The sequence below is a fragment of the Leptidea sinapis genome, chromosome 34 (genome assembly GCF_905404315.1).
Source record: "Leptidea sinapis chromosome 34, ilLepSina1.1, whole genome shotgun sequence".
Taxonomy (NCBI): Eukaryota; Metazoa; Arthropoda; class Insecta; order Lepidoptera; family Pieridae; genus Leptidea; species Leptidea sinapis.
This window is the reverse complement of record NC_066298.1, coordinates 789,386-811,841: the sequence shown is the minus strand read 5'-3', so window position 1 is coordinate 811,841 and position 22,456 is coordinate 789,386. Positions and strand designations below refer to the sequence as shown.

Here is a 22,456-nt window from a genome sequence, read left to right as displayed (position 1 = left end):
TGTCGCATCAGGACTACGCATTCGAATTTCAAAAATAAACAGTGCGTGTTTATTTGTTTGGAGTGTACATTTTCATCTATAAACGGTTTATAAGACTGTCAGTTGGTTTGCAAGATATGTTTTAGTGAAGTGACTTTATGAGTAACATTATCAAAATGATGATGGACCAGGCACACTTTGGTGAATATTTACTGAGGCAGCAAATGCTGCATGCGGCTTCTCTCAGTGGATTACGTAAGTATTTAACATAGTTCAATTCTTCCATTGTCTTCCGATCATTCTTATGAGTATTTATTACTCTTTAAACATATTATGTCTTAACAAAGTAAGTTATGAGGTATGTATTGAAATGAATACTATTTAAATGGCGGTTATCGCACTTTGACATACCTAGTTAAACTTAAGAATAATTTATTCCTTAAATCTGAGATCATCTTTGAATCTATCACTTTTCCATCAGTACTTTGAAAAAATTGAGAATTCATAAGGTGAAATTAGAACTCTTATTGAATTCTGCTCAAAATCATCAATTATTTACAACCTTAATATTTACAAGATATTTGTAACATACATACAATAATTATCATACCTACCTACTTATTATGAAAATCATTACTTACTCGAGTTGGTTACTTAATACCAGTTAACTTAAATGAAGGCAGTCATTTAGTCGCAAAATGATCATTTATAGTTAGATTTAAAACGTAGTTTGTCATACTTAAAATTGTCATTATAATAGTGACTATTACATTGTTATTACATTAGTTTAATATAATAACTTAATCTCAATAATAATTTGAATCTTGAGCGCGTTGATGTCTTTTGTACGATTGATTGGCGATATTGATCAGATTTTAAGTTTTTTTGAAAGTTTATTAAATATTACACAGATGGTAAATAAACAACTTTATTATAAAAGTTCCTTGTCTAATTTGGAACTTTTTTATGAAACTTATATAAGTATTAAAGTAATCAAAAAACTTTGTATTTATTTATATGAGTAAAGAAGATTTAATTTTAATACAGTCTTAGTCATGCCAAAAGACAAAAAAAAATATGACAGGTAAAGCAACAATTAACTGTAATAATTAATTAATGAATTTATTATTTCACTAGCTGATACCCGCGGCGTCGTCCGTTTACACACATGCACATAGTGGTTATAAAAATCTTTGTTTCTTAAAACTTTAATAACTTTATATTAAATAAAGATATGAAAAGAATGTTTTTTGTTAGAAAAGGGCCAAATGTGCAAGGAATAAAATTTAGAAGGCTTAATTGAAATCTATTAAGTAGCTTTTCCGGGATGACAAATGAAAACCTCTATCTCTTTATTCACATAGATTTACGATAAAAACCATCATCATCAGATCATAATATGACTACTATTATATTCAAGTATAATAATTACAAAGTGTACCTACATACTAATAGGTACATATATATATATTTAAATAGTAATCTATAATTGAGTAAAGAGCTTTTATTATTGATTATTTTAACGTGGCTAGTATTTTGTTTAAATTACAAAATATTAATCAAATGTAAATAAATTATTATTGTGTTAGTGACAAACGGGTAAAGGTTAGCTTCATGCTAGATGAATCCAATAATTTTGACTATGCGAGGACTTAAAACTTTCAAAACTTACTTACCCATTTTTCAAGTTTTTGTTGCCGAAGATCAAACTCTTTGCCTAAGCTCAAAACACTTAATATCCATGAAAGGCATTGTTGAAAGGGCTAATAGTATGAAAAAAAAACACACACAGCAATATAATTATTGGGTAATAATAATAATATATGACTCAATATATGACTCTTATGTCTAGATTTGACAAATTAAGCATTAAACAAAAGTGTAATAAACCTTTCGCACGTGGCAACAGAAACCGCTACAATTAAAGACGCGATTCTTCAATCAACAAAAAACCGTTGGAATTAACAATAATTGAATTCTCTGATTGCTTCCTACATAATATTAAGAGGTTTAAAAAATATCAAAAACACCGGCACATTACAATTACAAAGGATTATTAACGTTTATATGTTATACCCATACTTAAATGGTACAAGACCATCTTGGAGATATCGTATGAATTATTCATTCCGAGTCTTATTGGAATAGCGATTTCAATAAGTTTTTTGATTACAATCTTGGAGGTAAGATTTTATGCGAATACAGCTAAAGCGCTGACTGGCTTGTTTATAAAAATTAAATTTTGATTGTTTCTTTTATAATAGATAGATAAGCTATAAAAATTAAAGAACTTAATAATAATTTTTGGATTAACTTTTTAACTAACTTAAAAGCTTACTTAGCCGCTATTTATTACTATTTACGTACTTGTTCTATATATTTAAGTACCTACATATATTTATTTAAATTGAACAGTACCTACCTAGCATAGATTAAAAAATACGAATCATTCTTTTAATTTTCTTTGTAAGAAAAAACAATCTCCACAGATAGACCTAATTATATTCAAGACTGTTTATTAGCATAATGATTGTTGTACCAGCAGCAATTAACTCCTCTCAGCAGAAATTTTGATAGAGTTTGTATTATCATTGTATATGTAACAACAAAGTATAACAAAAAATAAGATAGCAAATACCAAAATTGCCGTCATGCGAATTAAAAATGTTTGTTAAAAGTATTTATAAAAGTTTTATTTATTTATTTTGGTACACAAAAAAACTATAGTAAATTAAAGATACGTAATGCACCTTACATTCTTTACACAGATGATCTGTATTGTAGATCACTAATAGCGTGCACAGCATGCTTGTTTTCAAATCATCAACGTAAATTACATGGACAGATGATCTTTGTGACTAGATCATTGATTCAAAATTACGGTACCAGATATGATCCCTGAGGAACTCCAGATATGACTTTAATTTTCTTCGATAGCCTTTGGCTGCAACAAGCTGACTACTATTTTCAAGATAAGATCAGATCCATCCAATATATATCTAACATCCAAATTATTTGTTATATATCATAGTATCATCGTATATGAATACAATTTAACGAAAAATTCTTTGTAGACTCAATAAAAACCAAAATGTATTTATTTATAGTTCTTAAGAAGGTATAATTAAAGTAATATTTGTGGAAATTTGCAAGATTGTACCTTTAATGTAATAATATAATATTATATTAATTGACACACTTCACACAATATATAGGTACTATCTAGCTACAAATTAGGCATATTAAGCATGGCCTGTTGGTACTATGGGTGCCAGACAACGATCAATTTAATAAAATAGACATACATAATTACATATTTAAATATCCATGACTCGGAAGCAAACGTTTGCACCAACTGGGATTCAAACCCGGGACCTCTAGCTCTGTAGTGAAGGTAACTAACCACTTTGTTATGAGTCGTCTAAGTATTCCTACTAAGTTCGTTATCATTAGTTGAAAGTTGAAAATAATAAATAATATTACTATAGGCTTAAAAAATAACTTTTAATTACTGACATAATAAAAGAGATACAATAGGTAAACTGAATCAGACTATTAAGCTTTATAATGATGGAAGTTATGATGATTTTGCAAAAAAAAATCCTGCAACAAATTATTTTGGAGAGACAGCAAATTTAAAAGTTTCCTTAACTTTTTTGTTTGTAGTTTTAATGTTGTAATGTATTATGTAAAGATGTAACTTTGACATCGATAGCTGTTATAATTATTAAAAGGTGAAACCTTTGACTCTCACCACAGTACCTCTGGTTCATAATTCACATACGAATGTGTATTCGTTTTTTGAATTCAATCAATAAGCCCAATAAGTACCTTCAGTAACTACAATTTAAAATAAAAAAAGTGTATATTTATACTCGTGCCTTTTAATTTAAATTTAATTTAACAGATTAAAGATGAATATTAATGTACCTAATAGTAAGTTATTAGCATTCGTTTTAAATAAATATGGAGAACATATGTAAATAATAATAAACATTAATAAATAAAAGTAAATGTTTTCAAGGATCTATCTCTCATGTACAACCAAGCTGTGGAATGAGCTTCCTTGTTTCTTTCCGTGAATCCGCTTTCAAAAATTAAAAAATAAAAAGGAATAAGAATAAAAACTTCAACAGCAAACAAAAAATTTAAAATCATACTATAATGTATATATGTATTATAATATTAACGGACACGTAATTATTATCATATTTTTAATATATATAATATATTTATAAATGATGATTCACTTGTACTTTAAAAAAATATTATCGTATTTCAGAACACAGAGTAGGTCCCGACGCGGAGCCGCCGGCTTGTGAGGCTCGACTTCTGAACGGGGACCTGTGGAGACGGTTCCACGACATCGGTACTGAAATGATCATCACCAAAGGAGGACGGTGAGTTATAATTATAACCTTCGTTTCAGGACAATGTTCATAATCAGGTCAGCCGTAAGACGTCCACTGCTGGACATAGGCCTCTACCAAAGATCTCCACGACGATCGGTCCTGCGCTGCCCTCATCCAATCTATCCAGGAGAATATTTTCGCCATATTGTGCCTACATGTCAGACGGCGCACAAACTATTCTACAATTTTGTCAGCATGAAGTTAGACCAATGCTAAGTTGACCTATAATTTCCGAATGAGCCGGTATCAGAAATGTTTGTTTAATAAATTCCGAAGGGGTATAGTGACTCACTCTTCACAAATGTTAGGATATTTAATGCGGATTGCATATTTAGAATTTAATTTGTGAATCTTTCGAGGGTTATTCTCTTTTAATTCAAAGTGAAAATAAAAATATATTTAAACAAATCAAAAGTATAAGCATAGATATAATTAACGAAGGCTATATCTAACATCAAGACCCTCCCTCTCTCTCTGTGGGTCGGTCTCTCATGTCTGAGGATCGTGGTCAGTGATGGGGCTGTATCTGGACCGGATGATCTGCCTCCACTGGTTCAATCAAGCGCGTCTCTTACAACCGTAGAGAAATAAGTTACAAGCAAAATCAAATTTTAATATCTTAATGAATATCTGTAGAGTAGTAGGATTAACGACGGAGCCATTTTTTAATAAAAAAATTAAATTAATTTATAGATAATGCCTGAAGATAAGATACATATCATAAGCCGCCACTACTATACTGCCGGCCACAGTGGCCGGCAGTTATGTATCTTATGAAGCCTACTATTATAAGTTCCAAGTAATCCCATATTTCTAGTGTTATAATAATGAAAATACCCATTAAGAGCAAATAATAAAGGTGACGATTTTTGTGAACGCATATTAAATTTGCATAAATGTACGGACAATGAACAGTTATAATATTTATTTCCTTAATTTTTTCTTTGACCGCACGAGGTGAGGCGGTGCGGGTCGGGTGCGGTATTGTTCTAATGAGCAAGGACCTTATAATATTCACATTTTATAATACATAATTCATACATATCTTGCAGTCATCATGTTCACATGTTGCGTGACCGCAATGCGTATTAGCGATTTTAATTCGCTGAACTAATTATTAGATTAGATTACTATTATTAGAACGATAATTTATTATATGATAATAACGAATATATTTTTAATGAGGGTACATCTAATTTCGATAGAACAACAATAATGACGTAAAGATTATAATGTGCAATCTATACCATTTTGATTAGAATCTATGTACTAATAAGGTTATGTGTTTGGATTAATTATTAATTGGTAGACAGAACTACAGCTGGTCTTATATTAAGTGTGAACAAACCAGAGATATGGATCTACCTTACCTACCTTACTAACTACTCAACTGTCGTAATAGTCTGGGGATGTACCGAAAATGATTTAATTTTATTTATACCTGTAACACATTACACGTATTAGTAACATTTCTACTTTGACCTAAATCATTAATATACCTTATTATTAGTTATATTTCAATAGGTGTATCTAATTTTGAGTAGGTGCACCGAAACTTAGTTAATTTAAATCCGCGTAAGCAAACAATTACCTATACCTTCTAGAAAATATATCTATCTATAGGTACCTACCTAAAATAAAATGTACCAAAATATACCTTCATTAGTATATCGATAATTATATGGTGGGAACCTACTTATTTTTATTTAATAATTATATACCTTTATTTTATATTTTACCTACTTACATGGAATACTATATTATATTATTGCCTGGCCTGCAATGCTTTTTTTTGAAAAAAAAAAATGATGTAGGCTCTACTTTGCGGAAATCCATAATTATCCAAATCATTTGAGTTTTCTTTAGTGTTAATTCCAATTCAAATTCAATATTTGTCTTTAAACAATTCGATACGTGTTTCGCCTCTACACGAGGCATCCTAAGGACGTGTTGACTCGCCAAAATCTGGCACGAGACTGGTCTCGAGACCCAGTCTGGATGCTCTTTTTTGTAAACCTGCCTGGTTTTATTTGAATATATAAACAAATACTCAAAATTAAAAGCTTATAGTGTTTATGTGCAATACCTACCTATTCTACTAAAGCCTATTTTTGATACACACTCATAGAATTACGCGATAAATCACCGACCGACGCATGGACTGCCCATGCGTCGGTCGGTGATATCCTAAATCCTAAACACAGGGAAACTTATTTAGGAGTTAGAGATCAGCCACGTACTTGTAGATTGTTCTCATAATGTAGATCTACATTATACATAACTATGTTCTACATTATACATAACTACTTTCCAACAAAACAGTTATTATGTGGAAGGCATCAGCTTTTATGTCTGTTTCACATAAGCCTACTGTCTGTATGTGCCTAGTTTATTAAAAAAGTCCTAGCATTATCAACCTCATACTAACTTTCTATAAGCATTTACCAAACATAAGTATGTAGACTTCTCTTAATATTTGTACCTAGTGGTTGTGATATAAGTTTTGTAGTAGGTATTATAATGTAGTAGGTAAGTACATGGTTTTATTGTATAATATTTTTTTTGTGACAAAATAAAGTATTTGTATTTTATTATTATAATTAAAGTTTAGATATACGTTCATATTGTAGTGCCAAGGTTATCTTGCAATTTATTAAGAATTGAAAATAAATCCTAAACCGTCTTAGAGCTAGTACTTAAACTGTAGCTTTTATTTGTTCGTGATTGAGATGCTAATCATTTTGAAAGATGAGGATAGTAATAGAACAGCTAAGTGATTTTATCTTGTACGTAGATAAACACTACACTTAGTGTTGATAAATAATATGTCTGACAAATTTATTTTTTAAGCATTAGTACGTAATAAATTTAAACTGATTATTAGTAAGAGCGAGAACATACATATTCATTACTTTATCGATTAATCTATTTCAAACTAAAACAAAAACGGAGCAGCTGCCATAAAAGCAATGTCCAGAGATCAGGAAACATATTCTATATCTTCTCCATTAAATTTCCAAATAGCAACAAAAACTTAACAAAAAGCCATTAGGGCTGCCGAATCTGACGCGGGGCTTGTTAACGGACAATTTGGGAGTTGGGAGTAGGTAACACAGACCTCCATCATAGACAAAACAAACAGCTGCCTCGATAGCAATTTGTACATTTCTCTAAATGGTCGAGCACAAATTATAGCTTATTATAAGCTTGTTTGCTTTACGACTGCTCCCCTACAATTATCTTTTTTCATCAATAACGTGAGTTAGCGAAGAAATTACTCGTCGTGTTTCGGGCGCCTCTCGTTTCCTGCTCAACACGACTTACGACTTACGCCCCCACTTGTCACTTCATGCTTGTTTTGTTGCATACATGCATCATATATACAAACTACGTGAAGGACATAAATATGTCGTTTTGTCACGTAATTATTGATCAAGCAGCACCACAAGTTTCATCACAATAAAGCGCTAATTAAAAAAATGCTCTTGAACTTGTATTTGTGATGTAACAATGCGCGTCGTTCGCGGGGACATCTTTTATATCATTTGTAATTATCTGTTTTCGTCTTAGCTCCCGTCTTCTTCTACACGTTTTTTCCCTGGCAGCGCCGCCGGACACGGGACCACCGCGATGGCAGAATTTCGATAATTTACCGCTTTATTCGGCCGATGGTGAATCTCGTTAACCGCTCGCGTCCGCGTCGGCCCAGAGGTCACTTTTGTTTGTTTTGTATTAATGATCCTGTACAGGCCGGGGGCTCGCTGGCGCCGCGCACGTCCCAAGCTGGCGCCACACATCGAACCAGCTCAAAATATTTGATTTATATCTCTCATTACAGCCTAGGTGCGTGTGCGCAGTAATTGAGTTATTTCGTGCTAAGCTCACGCATTTACATTACCGAAGTGAAAATACCTCAATTTGTTCTCCGACGAAGCTTTTAGGCGACGTTCAAATTAGGTGTGCAAGTGGGGATGAAGTTAGTTTAATAGAAAGTTCAAACAGTGGAATTAGGGCGGTTCCTTTGTGCAAGCGTTGGCTTCATGTATATAGGTGTGTTAGCACCTGCGCAGCCACCGCCGCCATTGCATCGTCTATGTATCCCCGGCCATCCGAGCGTCTAGCACCTGCATACGTGTCAATTAGTTTAGCACTCCGTTGCACCACAACATACAAATCTACACCAATCAACGCTTCTCCTACCTCTAACAATATGGCTTACATCAATTCAAAGACTTAATGTCCTCATAAAAGATGTTATTTATTTATGAATATAAACTTCTTCACAAAAAAGGATACTTTTAATATGCAAAGAGAAATATGGCCGAGATATCTAAATATACAAAATTTACAATAATAAACCACAAAGTGGAACATGTGTCCTTTATCAGAGATAACCCTATACTAATAACTAATCGTCGAACAAACAAACAAATGTATGTTAGAATAGATCGTTTTTTTTTTCTTAAAAAATACTTATGACAAATGGGCGCGGCGGACAGCCACGGCTGAACGCTCGCGTGTCGTCGCTCAGACCTCCCGCCATTTTAAAAACAAACAGACGATACAAAAACTCGTTATTTATTCTCATGTTGTTCGATGGAAAGGCGCGCCTAATTCGCTCAAAAAAATCAGAAGTTATAATTAAGAACGTCCGCTGCGTTCGTCGGGTTTGGCGACAATCTCGAGTTATGCGCGGCTTGTTCGTAATCTGTGGAATATGAGGTTTATGATGTTTCCGATCGTATCTGGGATGGAAACATACCATACCCTCATCCCGGCGCTTGTCTTAACAGAAATACCGATTAATTGAATCGATCTGTGTCGTAATTAAAATGGGTGATTAGAGCGGAGTTCGGCGCCGGCGCCTCAAAGCATCTTCCAGCATTCCTTTTGTTTTACTACGGGTCGATTGTCGCCTGCTTGCTGCGATGCCGTGCTCCGTCTCTGTCTGGCCTGCGCGCGCGGCGGGCAGTGCGAGCGAGAGGTTCCCGGGCGCCGACCTCCTGCGGCGCTGCCGACCGCCCGGCGCGGCCCCGCCCAGCACATACGTATAGCACTAATAATAATCACATTTTGACAGCCGAGTCCCAGCGGATCCGCCACTCGTCACTGTCCACTGTCACCTCAAAATTGACAGCGACCATACCTTTAGCGAAGCCCTTAGCCCGTCTAAAACCAGCATTAACTATTGAAATCGTAACATGAAGCAATTACAAGAGTACTAGTTGGCTGAATTAATTTTTAATCTTAAAGTATCTTTCCACCCTTATTTTATCGTTAAAAAACGATGTTTTTTTTTCACCTAAATTACTTAATTGCACTTCACGGTAATCGCAATAAATCGCCAAGTATCCGTAAAACGATGTTGTTTGTGGCTTCAAGTTGATTGTGACCGTTTAGTGTAATAAAGGCTTAGGTGACGTAACGTTTGTCGTTTCACAAAAAGCGTAACGTCATTGTAAGTAATGGATAATATAAGAAGCAGGAATCTGAAGCACGCGCCAACCAGTCGTCGCCATTCAATGATCATATCGCGCGGTCCCGCGGGAACTCTTGTTAGCTGCGACGTCCCGTCCGACAACGCATACCATTCCCTCTTTCGAACACACAATCATTTACATCGCTACAACGAAACCGGCGATGTATACTGAACAAAAGTTTAAGCCAGTCATTTAAATTGCATTGTCATTATACGGTTAAAAGTTAAAACAATTGATGAAAAAGCAAAAAATATGGGTTCGTATTCGTTCTCGCTAAACATATCTATACCGATGATAATTTCTCATTAGGTCATAGCATTTGTCAGTGGGACGGTCGGGAATTCTTGGAATAATTTGGGGAAGAAAGTGGTATGTGTATGTTTTGTTTTTATGGCGCCAACAGGCAGCCCGGTTAGATCACTATCTCTCGATACAAACGTTTAACCCATGTTACTTGGAACGTGGGGACCATTCCCACAGCGACTGGGTGCGGCGAACTGTTTGCATGTTTCCCTATATGAATACAATATTATAGTCACACGAGATCTGCTTATGCGTCATAATCGGTATGTAAGTCTTGTGATGTAGATAATTAGTAGATATTTTGGGTGTAAAAGTTAAGATTTATCTGGCGTGTGTATTTATATATACTTGCTGACTCATGTTACTTTTTGCAGTAGTTTTAGTTTAAGTAATTGAAAGATTTTCTTATTTTTGAATTTAGTCAAACAAATATACAAATAAAATTTAATCTTAATAAAATTAGTTTGTGTTTTACTTGTACAAGCAAAATACTGCATACAACTATAATTGTTACTTCCACTACGGCCGAGTCCACATAAACATACGATCGATGTTATGATCAACTATGGAACGAAAGAGTAAGTGTTGTTAAGCGAGTGAAAAAGTAGGGAAACCTTTAGTTTGCTTCCGTTTGCGGTCGTTCCTTGTGTTTGGCCAGGGCCTTACACCATCATAACACGTAGAATTATTCCCATTGCTGTACGTGATCATAACGTTCAGCTCAGGGTTATTACCGCTGGGCACTGGGTGAAGGCACCGTTTGTCACGTTATCATTAAAATTTAGACACGTATCATAAAAGTAGAGTCAGCATATAAAAGCTTAGCTCAAATTATATCATCAAATTACTTATTTAAAATATGATATATTTTATAGATGCTCTTTTTATAATAAATCGGGTTATTTTTAAAGCAGTTGTTTATCAAACATAATATGTAAGCTTTTTAGTTACGTTGAATTAAATATTTAAACTTATTATACGCTAGAACATTTTTGAATTGTAATTGTATTTTATGAATGTTTGATGCCAAAAATAGAAAAAATTCATAATTTTTTTATAATGATTTTAATAAATACTTTGCATTTATTGTTATGTGTACTAACTTAAATTATAAATACGTGTTAACTCTTCTTGCATCAACTTAACTTTACCTCAATTACATGCTTGTTTATCTATCGATTTATCAACTTTATATATTTTCATGTTTTGGCAATCGATGATTAATTTGCTATCGGTACCCAAATTGTTTGTTAGTTAAGAGTCCATCCCTCGAGATGTTTATCCGTACAGTAACGTTCGAGACTCACGATGCTATGTAAATGGTCCATAACTCCATGGCGCCACTGTATATCATATTCTTATGAATTTGTTTCTGGGTAAAACAAATTTTAGGTTCTCGTATTATATATAGGTATCTCGTAAGATAATACGGATTATCATAGTAGGCTTTATATTTCATTTTTACTTAGTGTTGTAGTAGTTAGTAGTTGATTAACCTAATCTATAGAAATGATTTGAATATTACCAAAGATTTTTATCACACTATATAAGGTTGTAATTTGAAACATAGAGACAATAGCTAATGTAAGGCAGATATGTTTTGATATTATGATAAGCTAAAAAAATTAAATTGTGTGATTAAATTATAATGAATATGTTCGTCTTTAGTCTGGTAATGGCCGCAGGTTACTGATCTTGATGCATGGTACATGTAGGTAATCCAAAATTTTGGTTAGCTTAAGAGCATTTATATAGCAAAACAAAAATACAATTTCGTTTGATAGAGATGAGCGCGGTTATATTATGGTGTAATATGTAGTTTGTTTGTTTAAAAAATAATTTAGTGTCTAGAAAATTAAATTGCTTCATGAATGATGTCAATCATCAATTCAAAATATTTATCTAGTTTGGAGCTAGCTCAATAGGAATTAAAAAAGAGTTGCATTCAGAAGAATTTTTTCCAGACTAAAAAATATTGTAAATTTAAAAATCATGATTCAGAATATACCTTATATCTTGTTTATAAAAATATCGTTTAAGTTTTAATTTTTAAAAAATATAACAATTTTCGTTTAATGTCCTATAGAGTCAAGTTAAGCGTATATAAATATATAAAGCTGGTCAATTTAAACATATAAGCAAATTTATAAAAGCCTAAAAAAAATTTATTATCCAAAATATGATTCCTTTGGAATTCTTTTTGTTGTCAGTAAATGACTAACTCGGCATCAGAAGCAAATTACACTTTGCAAGAGAAAAATACTTCACAAAAATCGCACCCAGTATGACTTATAGAGCGCTTTTGGAAAATTCAATTTATACACTGTTTAGATAGAATGCTTTATCGTTGAAAAACAGGTCCATATGTTTTATAGTACTTTTATTATAGACCATGTCACATGGCATCCCTTGGGTAATATAACATAGGATTTATGCAAATGTGTTGAACAATGGCCATGTTATTGATCTGAGCATGCTTAAACAATATGAGCATATCCTTTCGACTAATGTTCTTACGAAATATCTTTGGTAATACCAATATCATTCATCGGTTGTGTTCTAGTTCGTTTATTAATGTTTTAATACTTATAGACACACAGATAATAGTCTCCAAGTTTTTTTAGATATTATGGCTAATTACCTAATTCTGGAGTCTTGATGATTTTCTGTTATAGAAAACTAAATTTTAAGCCGATTGGACTGTTTTAAGAACCTTCCGAATGACTTCTCCTTTCGATTCGCTCAACCACCGTTCCTACTGTCGTATCTACAAGATATAACACTATTATTGGAATAAGTCATCATGGAATTAGACATATTAGAATTCGCCGTTTTGGAATCTGTCATTTTGGATTTCGCCATCTTGGAATTCGTTATTTCGAAGTTCATCATCATGGAATTTGCCATCTTGGAATGCGCCACCATGGAATTCGTCCTCATGGTATTCGTCATCTTGGTTATAATTTCTTGTTGCCATAGACATATTTTTTATTCGAAATAACTAAAAATAACGCAATCGATATAACAGAGCAAAAACGCTTAATAAAAACTAAATAATAAATTTTTATGAGTACTTTTAATGTTATTTCAGTGATAAAATAAAAATGGTAATTGAAAGAGTGATGTGAGAATGGTTGCCCGTTCAGCATATGCTTCAGCGGTCAGACTCTAAAAAGTACAAAAAGATGTGAGTACCTACATCTGTTTTGTGTATAGATTATTCTGTATTATGTACGTGAAGGTAAAACATTTGCAGGAAGGCTTTAGAGTAAGGAATGAACCACCCACGCGTGTCTGATACCATCAGCGACATCACGCCGCGATCCATATCTCTACCATGCTACTGAAATAGTCCTCTTCTCATCCAAACGACGCAACTTAATTTCAATCTTATTACAAAAGACTAAAGCTTGTCAATCCTTTGGGAGAGCACGTTGACTATTAAGTATTTGTATGATGCTGATAGAAGCAGGAATGGGTGACTTGTTGTAAGCTGCACGATTTTTAAATAAAAGTGTGAGTTGGGTGTCATTGCAGGCGACTTGGAAATCTTGTGAGAACAACGTTGTAACTGATAAGACTTAACGCGTAACCGTGGTCGTAATGTTTATTGCTTACGAGGCTGGTGAACCAAACTTAATACCAAGAAATCTTTTCTGTACTCAAAATTTAGAAAATAAAATTTCAATGCCGTTAAAACCGGAAATTTCTGCGACATGCATAAATCCGTATTAAATCAATCGTTTATCAATACGACTGTAAATCTTTTAAATATTAGTCTTAACATCATTTCATTTAATTCTAACGTTACATTTAAGAAAATATGAGAGCCAGTTAGTAAAAATAATAATAATAGTTGTAGCACTGCTAAAAAGCAATTTTAATAACTTTTCTGCAGTTACGTTGGCTCTTAATTTATAACAATTTTTTGATGAATGACGTAACGAAATGACATATAATACCTATACATTAGTTACTTACCTCTTGGATAACATTGTTTTCGTGGTTAAGTAAGTCTAACTTAGAAGAACTATTAACCGTCACCACCGTGTATGTATTCTTTGCCCTCCTCGTCCATAAAAATAATTCGCTAATTCAATTATTGTATCCTAAATATCTTGAAATAAAAAAAATTTGGCAAAATCAGTACATACAAGTCTATTAGAAGCAGAAGAACTCAAGAATTAAAAAAAAATTTTTCTATTAAATATGCATTGAATGAAATATGTCTTTTAATGTTTACATTTTTACTGACGATGTCTAACACATACATAATTTAAACACTACGTTCAGTCTAACAGGGGAATATAAATGAATGTTATGACATTTAAGCTGTCATATTATATCAATCAATTCAGATGCAAGGGCTACACTGTAAAGAAAATAATGACGTCCTAAACTGAGATGGCCCAAAATTATTTGAAGCGTAGGCTGGTCATTGTAACAGTTGGGAAAAAAAAATAGTGTATTTTTGATCATTCAAATAAATGTATTAATATTTATTCTATTCGTCAGATTGATATGTTGTCGTGTCAAATTAACAACTTATTTATTCACTAATTTTTATGAAAATTTATTGAAGTAGGCGTTACTTTGCGGAAATCCATAATTGATAAAATACAATATTCGCCAAGATTTTAGCGAGTCAACACGTCCTGATGATGCCTCCCGTAGAGGCGAAACACGTGTCGAATTGTATAAAGACAAATATTGGCGGCTTTAACACTAAAGAAAACTCAAATCATTTTGATCACTCATTTTTTTTTTAATATTAAGTTTAGGGCCCATAGGCCTGGCTTGAAATGGAGCATCCCGTTTTAAGAAATCTTTCCCGAATTATGACTATGTGATGTATATGAGGTACGTGTATTCGTTCATGTCCCCTACTCTAAGCTGAAAAAGTGACATAAATCTACATTGAAGTACAGAACGATGAAGACACATTTCTCTGAAATATGTAACGAGATACGAATGTCAATAAGACGAAGTGGTACAATGTCGCGACTAATTGGTGGCGATGACGGTGACGCGGCCTGTTTGTCCGTTTGTCTGTTCACACGTTGTTGCTTCAGCGCAATCTTGTTTACGCGCCACGCCATAAGCGATTAGCGAATTATTACTGTATAATTTAATTATTACTTTATATTTACATGACATAAAATTTACCAAACTCTCTCACACACATTTAGTTAGGTTACTTACAGTTATATATTACATTTCGTTAAACTTATTAAACAACTTACAAAGTACAGTGTTCTTACCCGTTCAGATATTTTTTCATATTGAAGGGAACATGGGCAAAAATGTGTTTTTCAGTGAATGTTGCCATACCACAGGTATTGAGATGCGTTGCCGGCAAATTAGTAGAAGGGTATTTAGAATCAGACAAAGGTTTTTAATAATATTTTATAATAATAATATAAGAGAGGGCATAATCTATGGGCCCTGGGACATTCGCAAGACCTGGAATCAATAGATACTTTGCTGGACTATGGTCTAATATTTGAATGTTCCTAAGTCGTATGGGTTCGCGATTACTGCAGCCGACATTTGATTCAAATGTGGCAAAAAATTCTAGCATTAATAACGTGATTTCTAAAAAACCTTAATCTCATGAATAAACTTTTTGAGAAATAAACTTAAGACGTATTTAACGATTTATCTAAGATTTTTATATTGCTTGAAGAGCTAGATTTTAAAATTTTGAAGTGAAGCTAAGAAGCAGCGATATTCAAAGCGCTTCGAATATTGCGCCGATTGAAATAAATCGATTAGTTAACGTTCTCGTCGTTCGAACTGGTTCCCCGATATCTGTAGCAGTACTCAATACTTGCGCCCCACACACAGAATTAACATCAATTAACACACACTGGCTTAATAATTGTGAATCGAGTGCGGTTCGCGTGCGGCGGTCTCTTTGTCGGTCCCTCTGTGTTCCTCCCGCGGCTTGATTCGCGACCGCTTCCTCGAACCGCTTCCTAAAATACAGGCGCCGCTCGCTTCCCAGTTGTGTCAATGAATAATGAACCCTGATATGTGAGCATACGTTTGTAATTAGCTCCCGTTTATCTGACGGTGGTTCTAGGTACAGCGGTATCACGCTACGGTGAGCGAAGATCCTGCGTTTGATGGATCGCCTCTTTGTGATCATTGGCTCAGTATGAGATTGGACAGTATTGTACTGACGTAATGTCAAACATCCAAAAGCTAACTGTCCAATAACTAATATAGATATGTTTATTCAAACAAAACAGAGCTTAAAACTATATTTAAATTAAATTAATACTATCATTACGGGGAAGTGTACCAAGAACACTGGCATCGTTGTCGCGTTGGAAATCTAGGCTGATCCGTTTACCAAAATAGTTAATACGAAATATATAATACAGAGAGGACGGCACAAAGATGTAAGACTCACTTCACGTTTACTGTCTTCGGCGGTCGAAGCAGCAGTCCCAGCATTAATTGAAGTACCTCCGACATGAGAAGGAGCCAGAGTGTCGACGCAAATTGCGTACCATACCAGCGCCGTTTTGCGTGCCCAACCAACCAGGGTCATTCCATCAGGAAGCTCGCGGCGTGCAATACCGTTAGACTCTAAAATAGCTGGAATATTAAGAGCTGCTAATGCCCTTGGGATGACTTGATTAACTTAGTGTTCAATTACTTTATTACGTGGTTGTAATACCACATTGTAATACCAAATATTCCATTTTTGAATTCAACACAGAATTAACATTCTTAACCAAAGATGATAATGAGAGTTAGATGAGTGTTCTGTTTGTAAGTGTTAGCCTAACAAAGAGCATAGACGAAATTAATTTGACTTCAGCGCTCCCTAAACGGAATTTAAAGTTCAACTTAGTGTTTCATAGATCTACAACATATTTGGTTTCGTCAGTAATTACTGTTTAGGTATTTAGAATCCCTTGCAAATCTGCAATTATTGCTGCTATGTTTATTTAAATAAATAATTAAGAGTCAAGGCTTACAATTGGATAATGTCGAGGAGTACGCGTTGCGAAATTTGACCCTTGACTGAGTCAGCGTCTAATTTTGTCGGCAACTCAGCAATTGGACTCAATGATGACGTCGTGTGCTGTCATTGTGGTGATCACCTAGTGGCCTTTCCCGTTGTGTGTTATTCATGCCTATGTTCAAACAACGCAGATAAAACAATATTAGATAGTATTATTTAACTATGTGATACACCATTATACATATTATTATGTGTTACCTACTCATAAATCATTTTAGTGTACACCATTATATTACGTTTCATTCAATTAGCATTTAAGTGCGGACTTAAAAATGGCGATGTAAATAATTTACTATATTAAATATTTGACAATTATTAGCAGCGCTAGATAGTTCATTATATCATAAGCATTTCACAGGACGATAAACATTCTTGACAAAAACTTATAGTAACTTAAAAAAACCTCCCAATATTTTGTAGACTTTTCATAATGTCCGCAATTAACAAAAAAAACACGCCACTACCACACAGATCATGTTAGATAAAATCAACTCATTTGAAGCGATCATCAATTCTTTTTTAAATCGTAGCTTTGACAGGATTATAATTAGAAACTGTCCGTCCTTATGGTTTTGTCGTTTTTAATGTCGCTGGCCGGGTCCCATACTGCGCTCGCATTTCTTTAAGTTATGAGTTAAAAAATTGTGAGTTCTCATAAAACGGTGTGATTTATATACGGACGGGGGCTAACGAGCCGCCACTGGTCCACGCCTTATAGACTTATATCGTCAACAACAATCAGATTATATTAAATAGTAGCAGATATATTATGAGCGCGCGTCGTGAAACTCGAAAACGTCATAATTGGGACCTGTCTTGGAATATAGAATTGACTATATTGGAACACTCAATTAATATTGAAGAAAATTGTTTAATTAAACAAGTCAGCAAACACAAAAGGGTAAAATTAAAGGCAGAGGTTCTGCCGTGAACATTATCCACAGACATTTTGGTACATAAGATATTAAGCACTTTAAGGCCTGAATTTAAATTCAATACCTACCGAAAGTTTAATCTGGTTAGAACCGTTTCTCTCTAAATTAATATAACTAGAAGTTCTAAAAAGCTATATTATAGTGTAATATGAAATAATACTCGTACGCCTGATCGCTGTTGTCCTTTTTTATTTTTTCCAATCACATGCGGAAATTAAAAAATCATAAATTGACCGCGGAATACTTAGTTTAACCCTAAACGTAAAAGAAAATAACATCGTATTATTTCGGTTATAATTTTTATTGTCATCAATTATTATGAATTAATAATTATTTTATCCTTTAAATACGACTCGAACGGTCTGGTCACCCGCCCTCGCTCAATGAGCAAGGTCACTGGCGTGTATTTAACGCCTAAGTCCTAAGCCTAAATACCATAAGCTCAGTAAGTAGTTTCTTGCGCAGCTTCTTTTCTTTCGGAGCGCCATTTGTGTGAGAAATGACGTCAAAAAGAATTCTAGAAGAATCAATTTTGCCAAAATGCCTTTTATGACTTCGTCGTAAGCTAAACTCATAATGTAATACTGGTATTCTAATAAGTACCGACTTCAACGAATCGATAAACAGAATAACTAAGTCCATTAAATCGCAAGCCACAAAACTAAGTATTGGGACTTATCGTAGTACTGATTGTTATCTAAACTATCTGTTGTGCGCATTGGACGGCGTCAAAAGGCGCATAATAGGCTATAGATATGTCGGCGAGATAAGCTTTGTCCTACCAGCGGCGAGCGGCGAGCCCAACTGTCAACTAAATTACTGAAAGATTGCGAACCGGCCTTTAGCAGTGAACGGGAGCCGCTGGCGCCGAGCCTTCGATACAACTGACACAATACTTACACTACAACTGAAATATTTTAATATATTCTATAAAAAATACTCGGATAGTATAAATTAAATTACTAGGAAATATTATTTTATATTTTTACTTTATATGTAGTAATAGATACTTATATATATTTTAAAACAATGTTTAGTTAATAAATAGAAAGTCACATGAACTTTATTTAAATAGTATTTATTTATTTAAATAGTATTTAGTAAGTTAGGTGATCACCGCCGCCTAAATTGTCGTCCTGGAAACACCGCGCAAGGTAACTCATTTTTTGTTGTTGTTTAATGACAGAAAGTTCTTTGAAATCGCACTGTAGAGAAACACCACATCCACATTCTTATTAAATAATAAAACAGTTTTAATTTTCGAAGTAACGAAACTTCTTACTTATAAAGCTGTTAGTCCACTGAATTTTCTTAAACAAAAAATATTAATTTAATAAATACAGTCAAAATATAACAGTGCCCCATTCCCACGTACTGTATTGAAAAATAAATCTTTGGACGGGTTGTATTTAACAAATCACTACTTGGACTCGAATCCGTGAACTAAATACTCAAACCGTTATGTCAACCTTATTACTCCATATCATATAAATTAATACACATATATAGAATCGTTTAATCTCAATCTCAGCTCAAGTAATGGCTGTAACTTTAGTAATAATATCACCATTTAATTACTTTCGGTGTTCATAAAAGGAGGTCTTATAAGTAAATGTGTAAATGCATTTGGCACACGCTAAGTTTATTGCGCAAAGGGGCGCCGACTCGGCGATTAAATATCCAATTTCCGCAAGTGTCGGCGTTTAGGGTGGTTGTAAATTTGGCGATTGGCGCATAAACATGTCACGCAGGTGCACGCGCTGCGGGTGATCATTGTTCCAATGAGCGCCGACCTTTACGACACTGTTCATCCCTCAAACATAAGTAGACACAGTCTTTATCTTGCGATGAATGTTTAATCAATGTATTGGACGTTATCAATGTTATTAATCAACATTTTATCGGCAATAGTAACTGATCGAGGAGTCCATCCATCTGATATGAAGCAGCATCAACAGCATTATAACTCATGACAATTCTATCTACAGCGTAGCATACTGCGGTTTTCATATCGCATTGCACCAGTCACCCTAAGTCTGAATATGTAATATCTCAAATACCCAGTTTTTACTCACTTGTACTGCACTGAACTTCTTTATTGCGACAGAAATGGTTGTGATGGCGGTACATATTATGTAATTACAAAAAAGTTAAAAAAATTGTTATTACATAATTAGCCTTCAGTAATAAAATATATAATTATGTATTTCTTCAATAAGGAGGAGGAGAAGTTACGAGAAGTTACCCTTTGGTTCTAAAAAGGGGACTAAGACAGTCTAAACAGCAACGCACTTACTTTTGCAATCTAAATCTAATATAAGTATTTATTATATTAAATCACTCAATGAACAATCTAGATTACAATATTTTAAATATTAATTAAATAAAATCATCTACAAACGATTATGAAGATATTTGCACGAGCTGTATCGGCCAATTTTTATATGCAATCTGTAGTTTAAAGTTATTTAAAACTCAGATAAAACACAAACTTGACTTTTACTTGACGTTGTCTTAGCCCAAGCTCAGTATAATTTCAGCTATCAAATGACTATAAAAACGAAATTAAATATTTACGTAAATAAAGTCTGAGCAAAGTCTAAGTAGGCTCTATAGATCTCAGCGTAATATGACATGTCTGATGTAACTAGTCCCAAACTATTTAAGTTTTCTTTAGTGTTAATTCCGCCAATATTTGTCTTTAAAACAATTCGACACGTGTTTCGCCTCTACACGAGGCATCCTCAGGACGTGTTGTCTCGCCAAAATCTGGCACGTGACTGAGATTTTGGCGAGACAACACGTCCTGAGGATGCCTCGTGTAGAGGCGAAACACGTGTCGAATTGTTTTAAAGACAAATATTGGCGGAATTAACACTAAAGAAAACTTAAATAGTTTGTATAGTTATGGATTTCCGCAAAGTAACGCCTTATTCAATAAATTTTCGTAACTAGTCCCGTTATCATTTCTCTTATTTTTAAGAATTTTTATAATATATGAATAAAAGACATATAAAACCTTACGAATACACCAGTTGTTTCTATGTAAATTAATTCAAATAATTATAGAAAATGTAATCTACAATCGCAAACTACATCATGACTAATTAAAGTTGCGATTAAATACAAATTAACATCAATAAAGCTGTTTCATTTACAAATTATTATTCATAAGCTACTCAGTTATGTAACGTATAAAAAGTTGTTGTAACGAGGCAACAAAAAACTATTAAAAATATGTTTTTTGTGGTAATCGTTATGATTGAAAGGACTGTCGCTGATTTAAAACAAAGAAAGATAGATACAACCGATCAATATGCTAATACTGAGTTACGTCGAATTGGGAGTCGGGCCGGAGCGATTTGGAATCGTTTTTGTACGCGGTCCCAAATTGGTCTGTTTGTTTTGTTGTGAATCTCAAAGCGAACTATATTTGTTAAACCTCAACACATGTCAAATAGCTTTTTATGTTATTTATAACTTACAATAAAGGTTTTGTTCAAACATTATTGTACAGTAAATGTTTTAGAACTGTACCTACTTTGTGTTACAACTACTGTTGTTTTTAATCCTTCAGGTGATCACTTGCTTTATGTATACTGTTTTTAATCATGTTTTATTAAAAAATAATAGATAAAAACGTCCATTTATTAGAGAATTTCAATGGAACTTTTATTATGATCGTAATCTATTATAACTATTTATACTTTTTCATTAGTTAATATTTTTAACAAATTGTCTAATTATATTTTGTTCTTACAATCACTTCTTACTACTGAAGTGTCCCATTACCAAATTACATCATAACAAAAGACAATTTTATTACTTTTTTTAATTCCATATAACCTCTTATTTACAAAATGGATAAACAAACAGATACCACCATTTACACGGCTGTAGTAAACAAACATTACTATAACATTGCATTGTTAATCACAATCAAAATAGAGCTAGCTGGCTGTGATTCTCACGGCGGCTCACACGGCCGGAGTGAACAATTTGACACATCCAGGTGTCCAATTTTTTATGACTGAAGAGTATTTACCCAGGCTTGCATCTGGACGAACTGAAACCAGCCGGACTTCTCGTAACAACGCTAATGAACACACACAAATTAACTTACAATCTTACATTCCTTGCATGAAGTGTTATTTATTCTTTCAAATGGCCTGCCTGTCAAGCAGACGCGCTTGAGTACAAGAATCTTATTGTCTGTTTAACGAGCGTTCTGGCTCAACATTGAACTTGAAGATAAAACGGTCGTCAAATCAACTTTAAGATAATTATAATCACTGTGGGGTAGGTTAG

The 22,456-nt window shown here is 33.6% G+C and overlaps 1 protein-coding gene across 1 annotated transcript in view; it reads left to right on the top strand.

Moving 5' to 3' along the window:
• LOC126974871 (T-box transcription factor mls-1-like) overlaps window positions 1-22,456 on the top strand; it is a 43,563-nt gene continuing 21,107 nt past the window's right edge. The window contains exons 1-2 of the mRNA XM_050822566.1: window positions 1-234; window positions 4,262-4,379. Of these exons, the coding sequence (XP_050678523.1) occupies window positions 138-234; window positions 4,262-4,379 (215 nt within the window). The 5' untranslated portion in view covers window positions 1-137. The remainder of the gene's footprint in view (window positions 235-4,261; window positions 4,380-22,456) is intronic.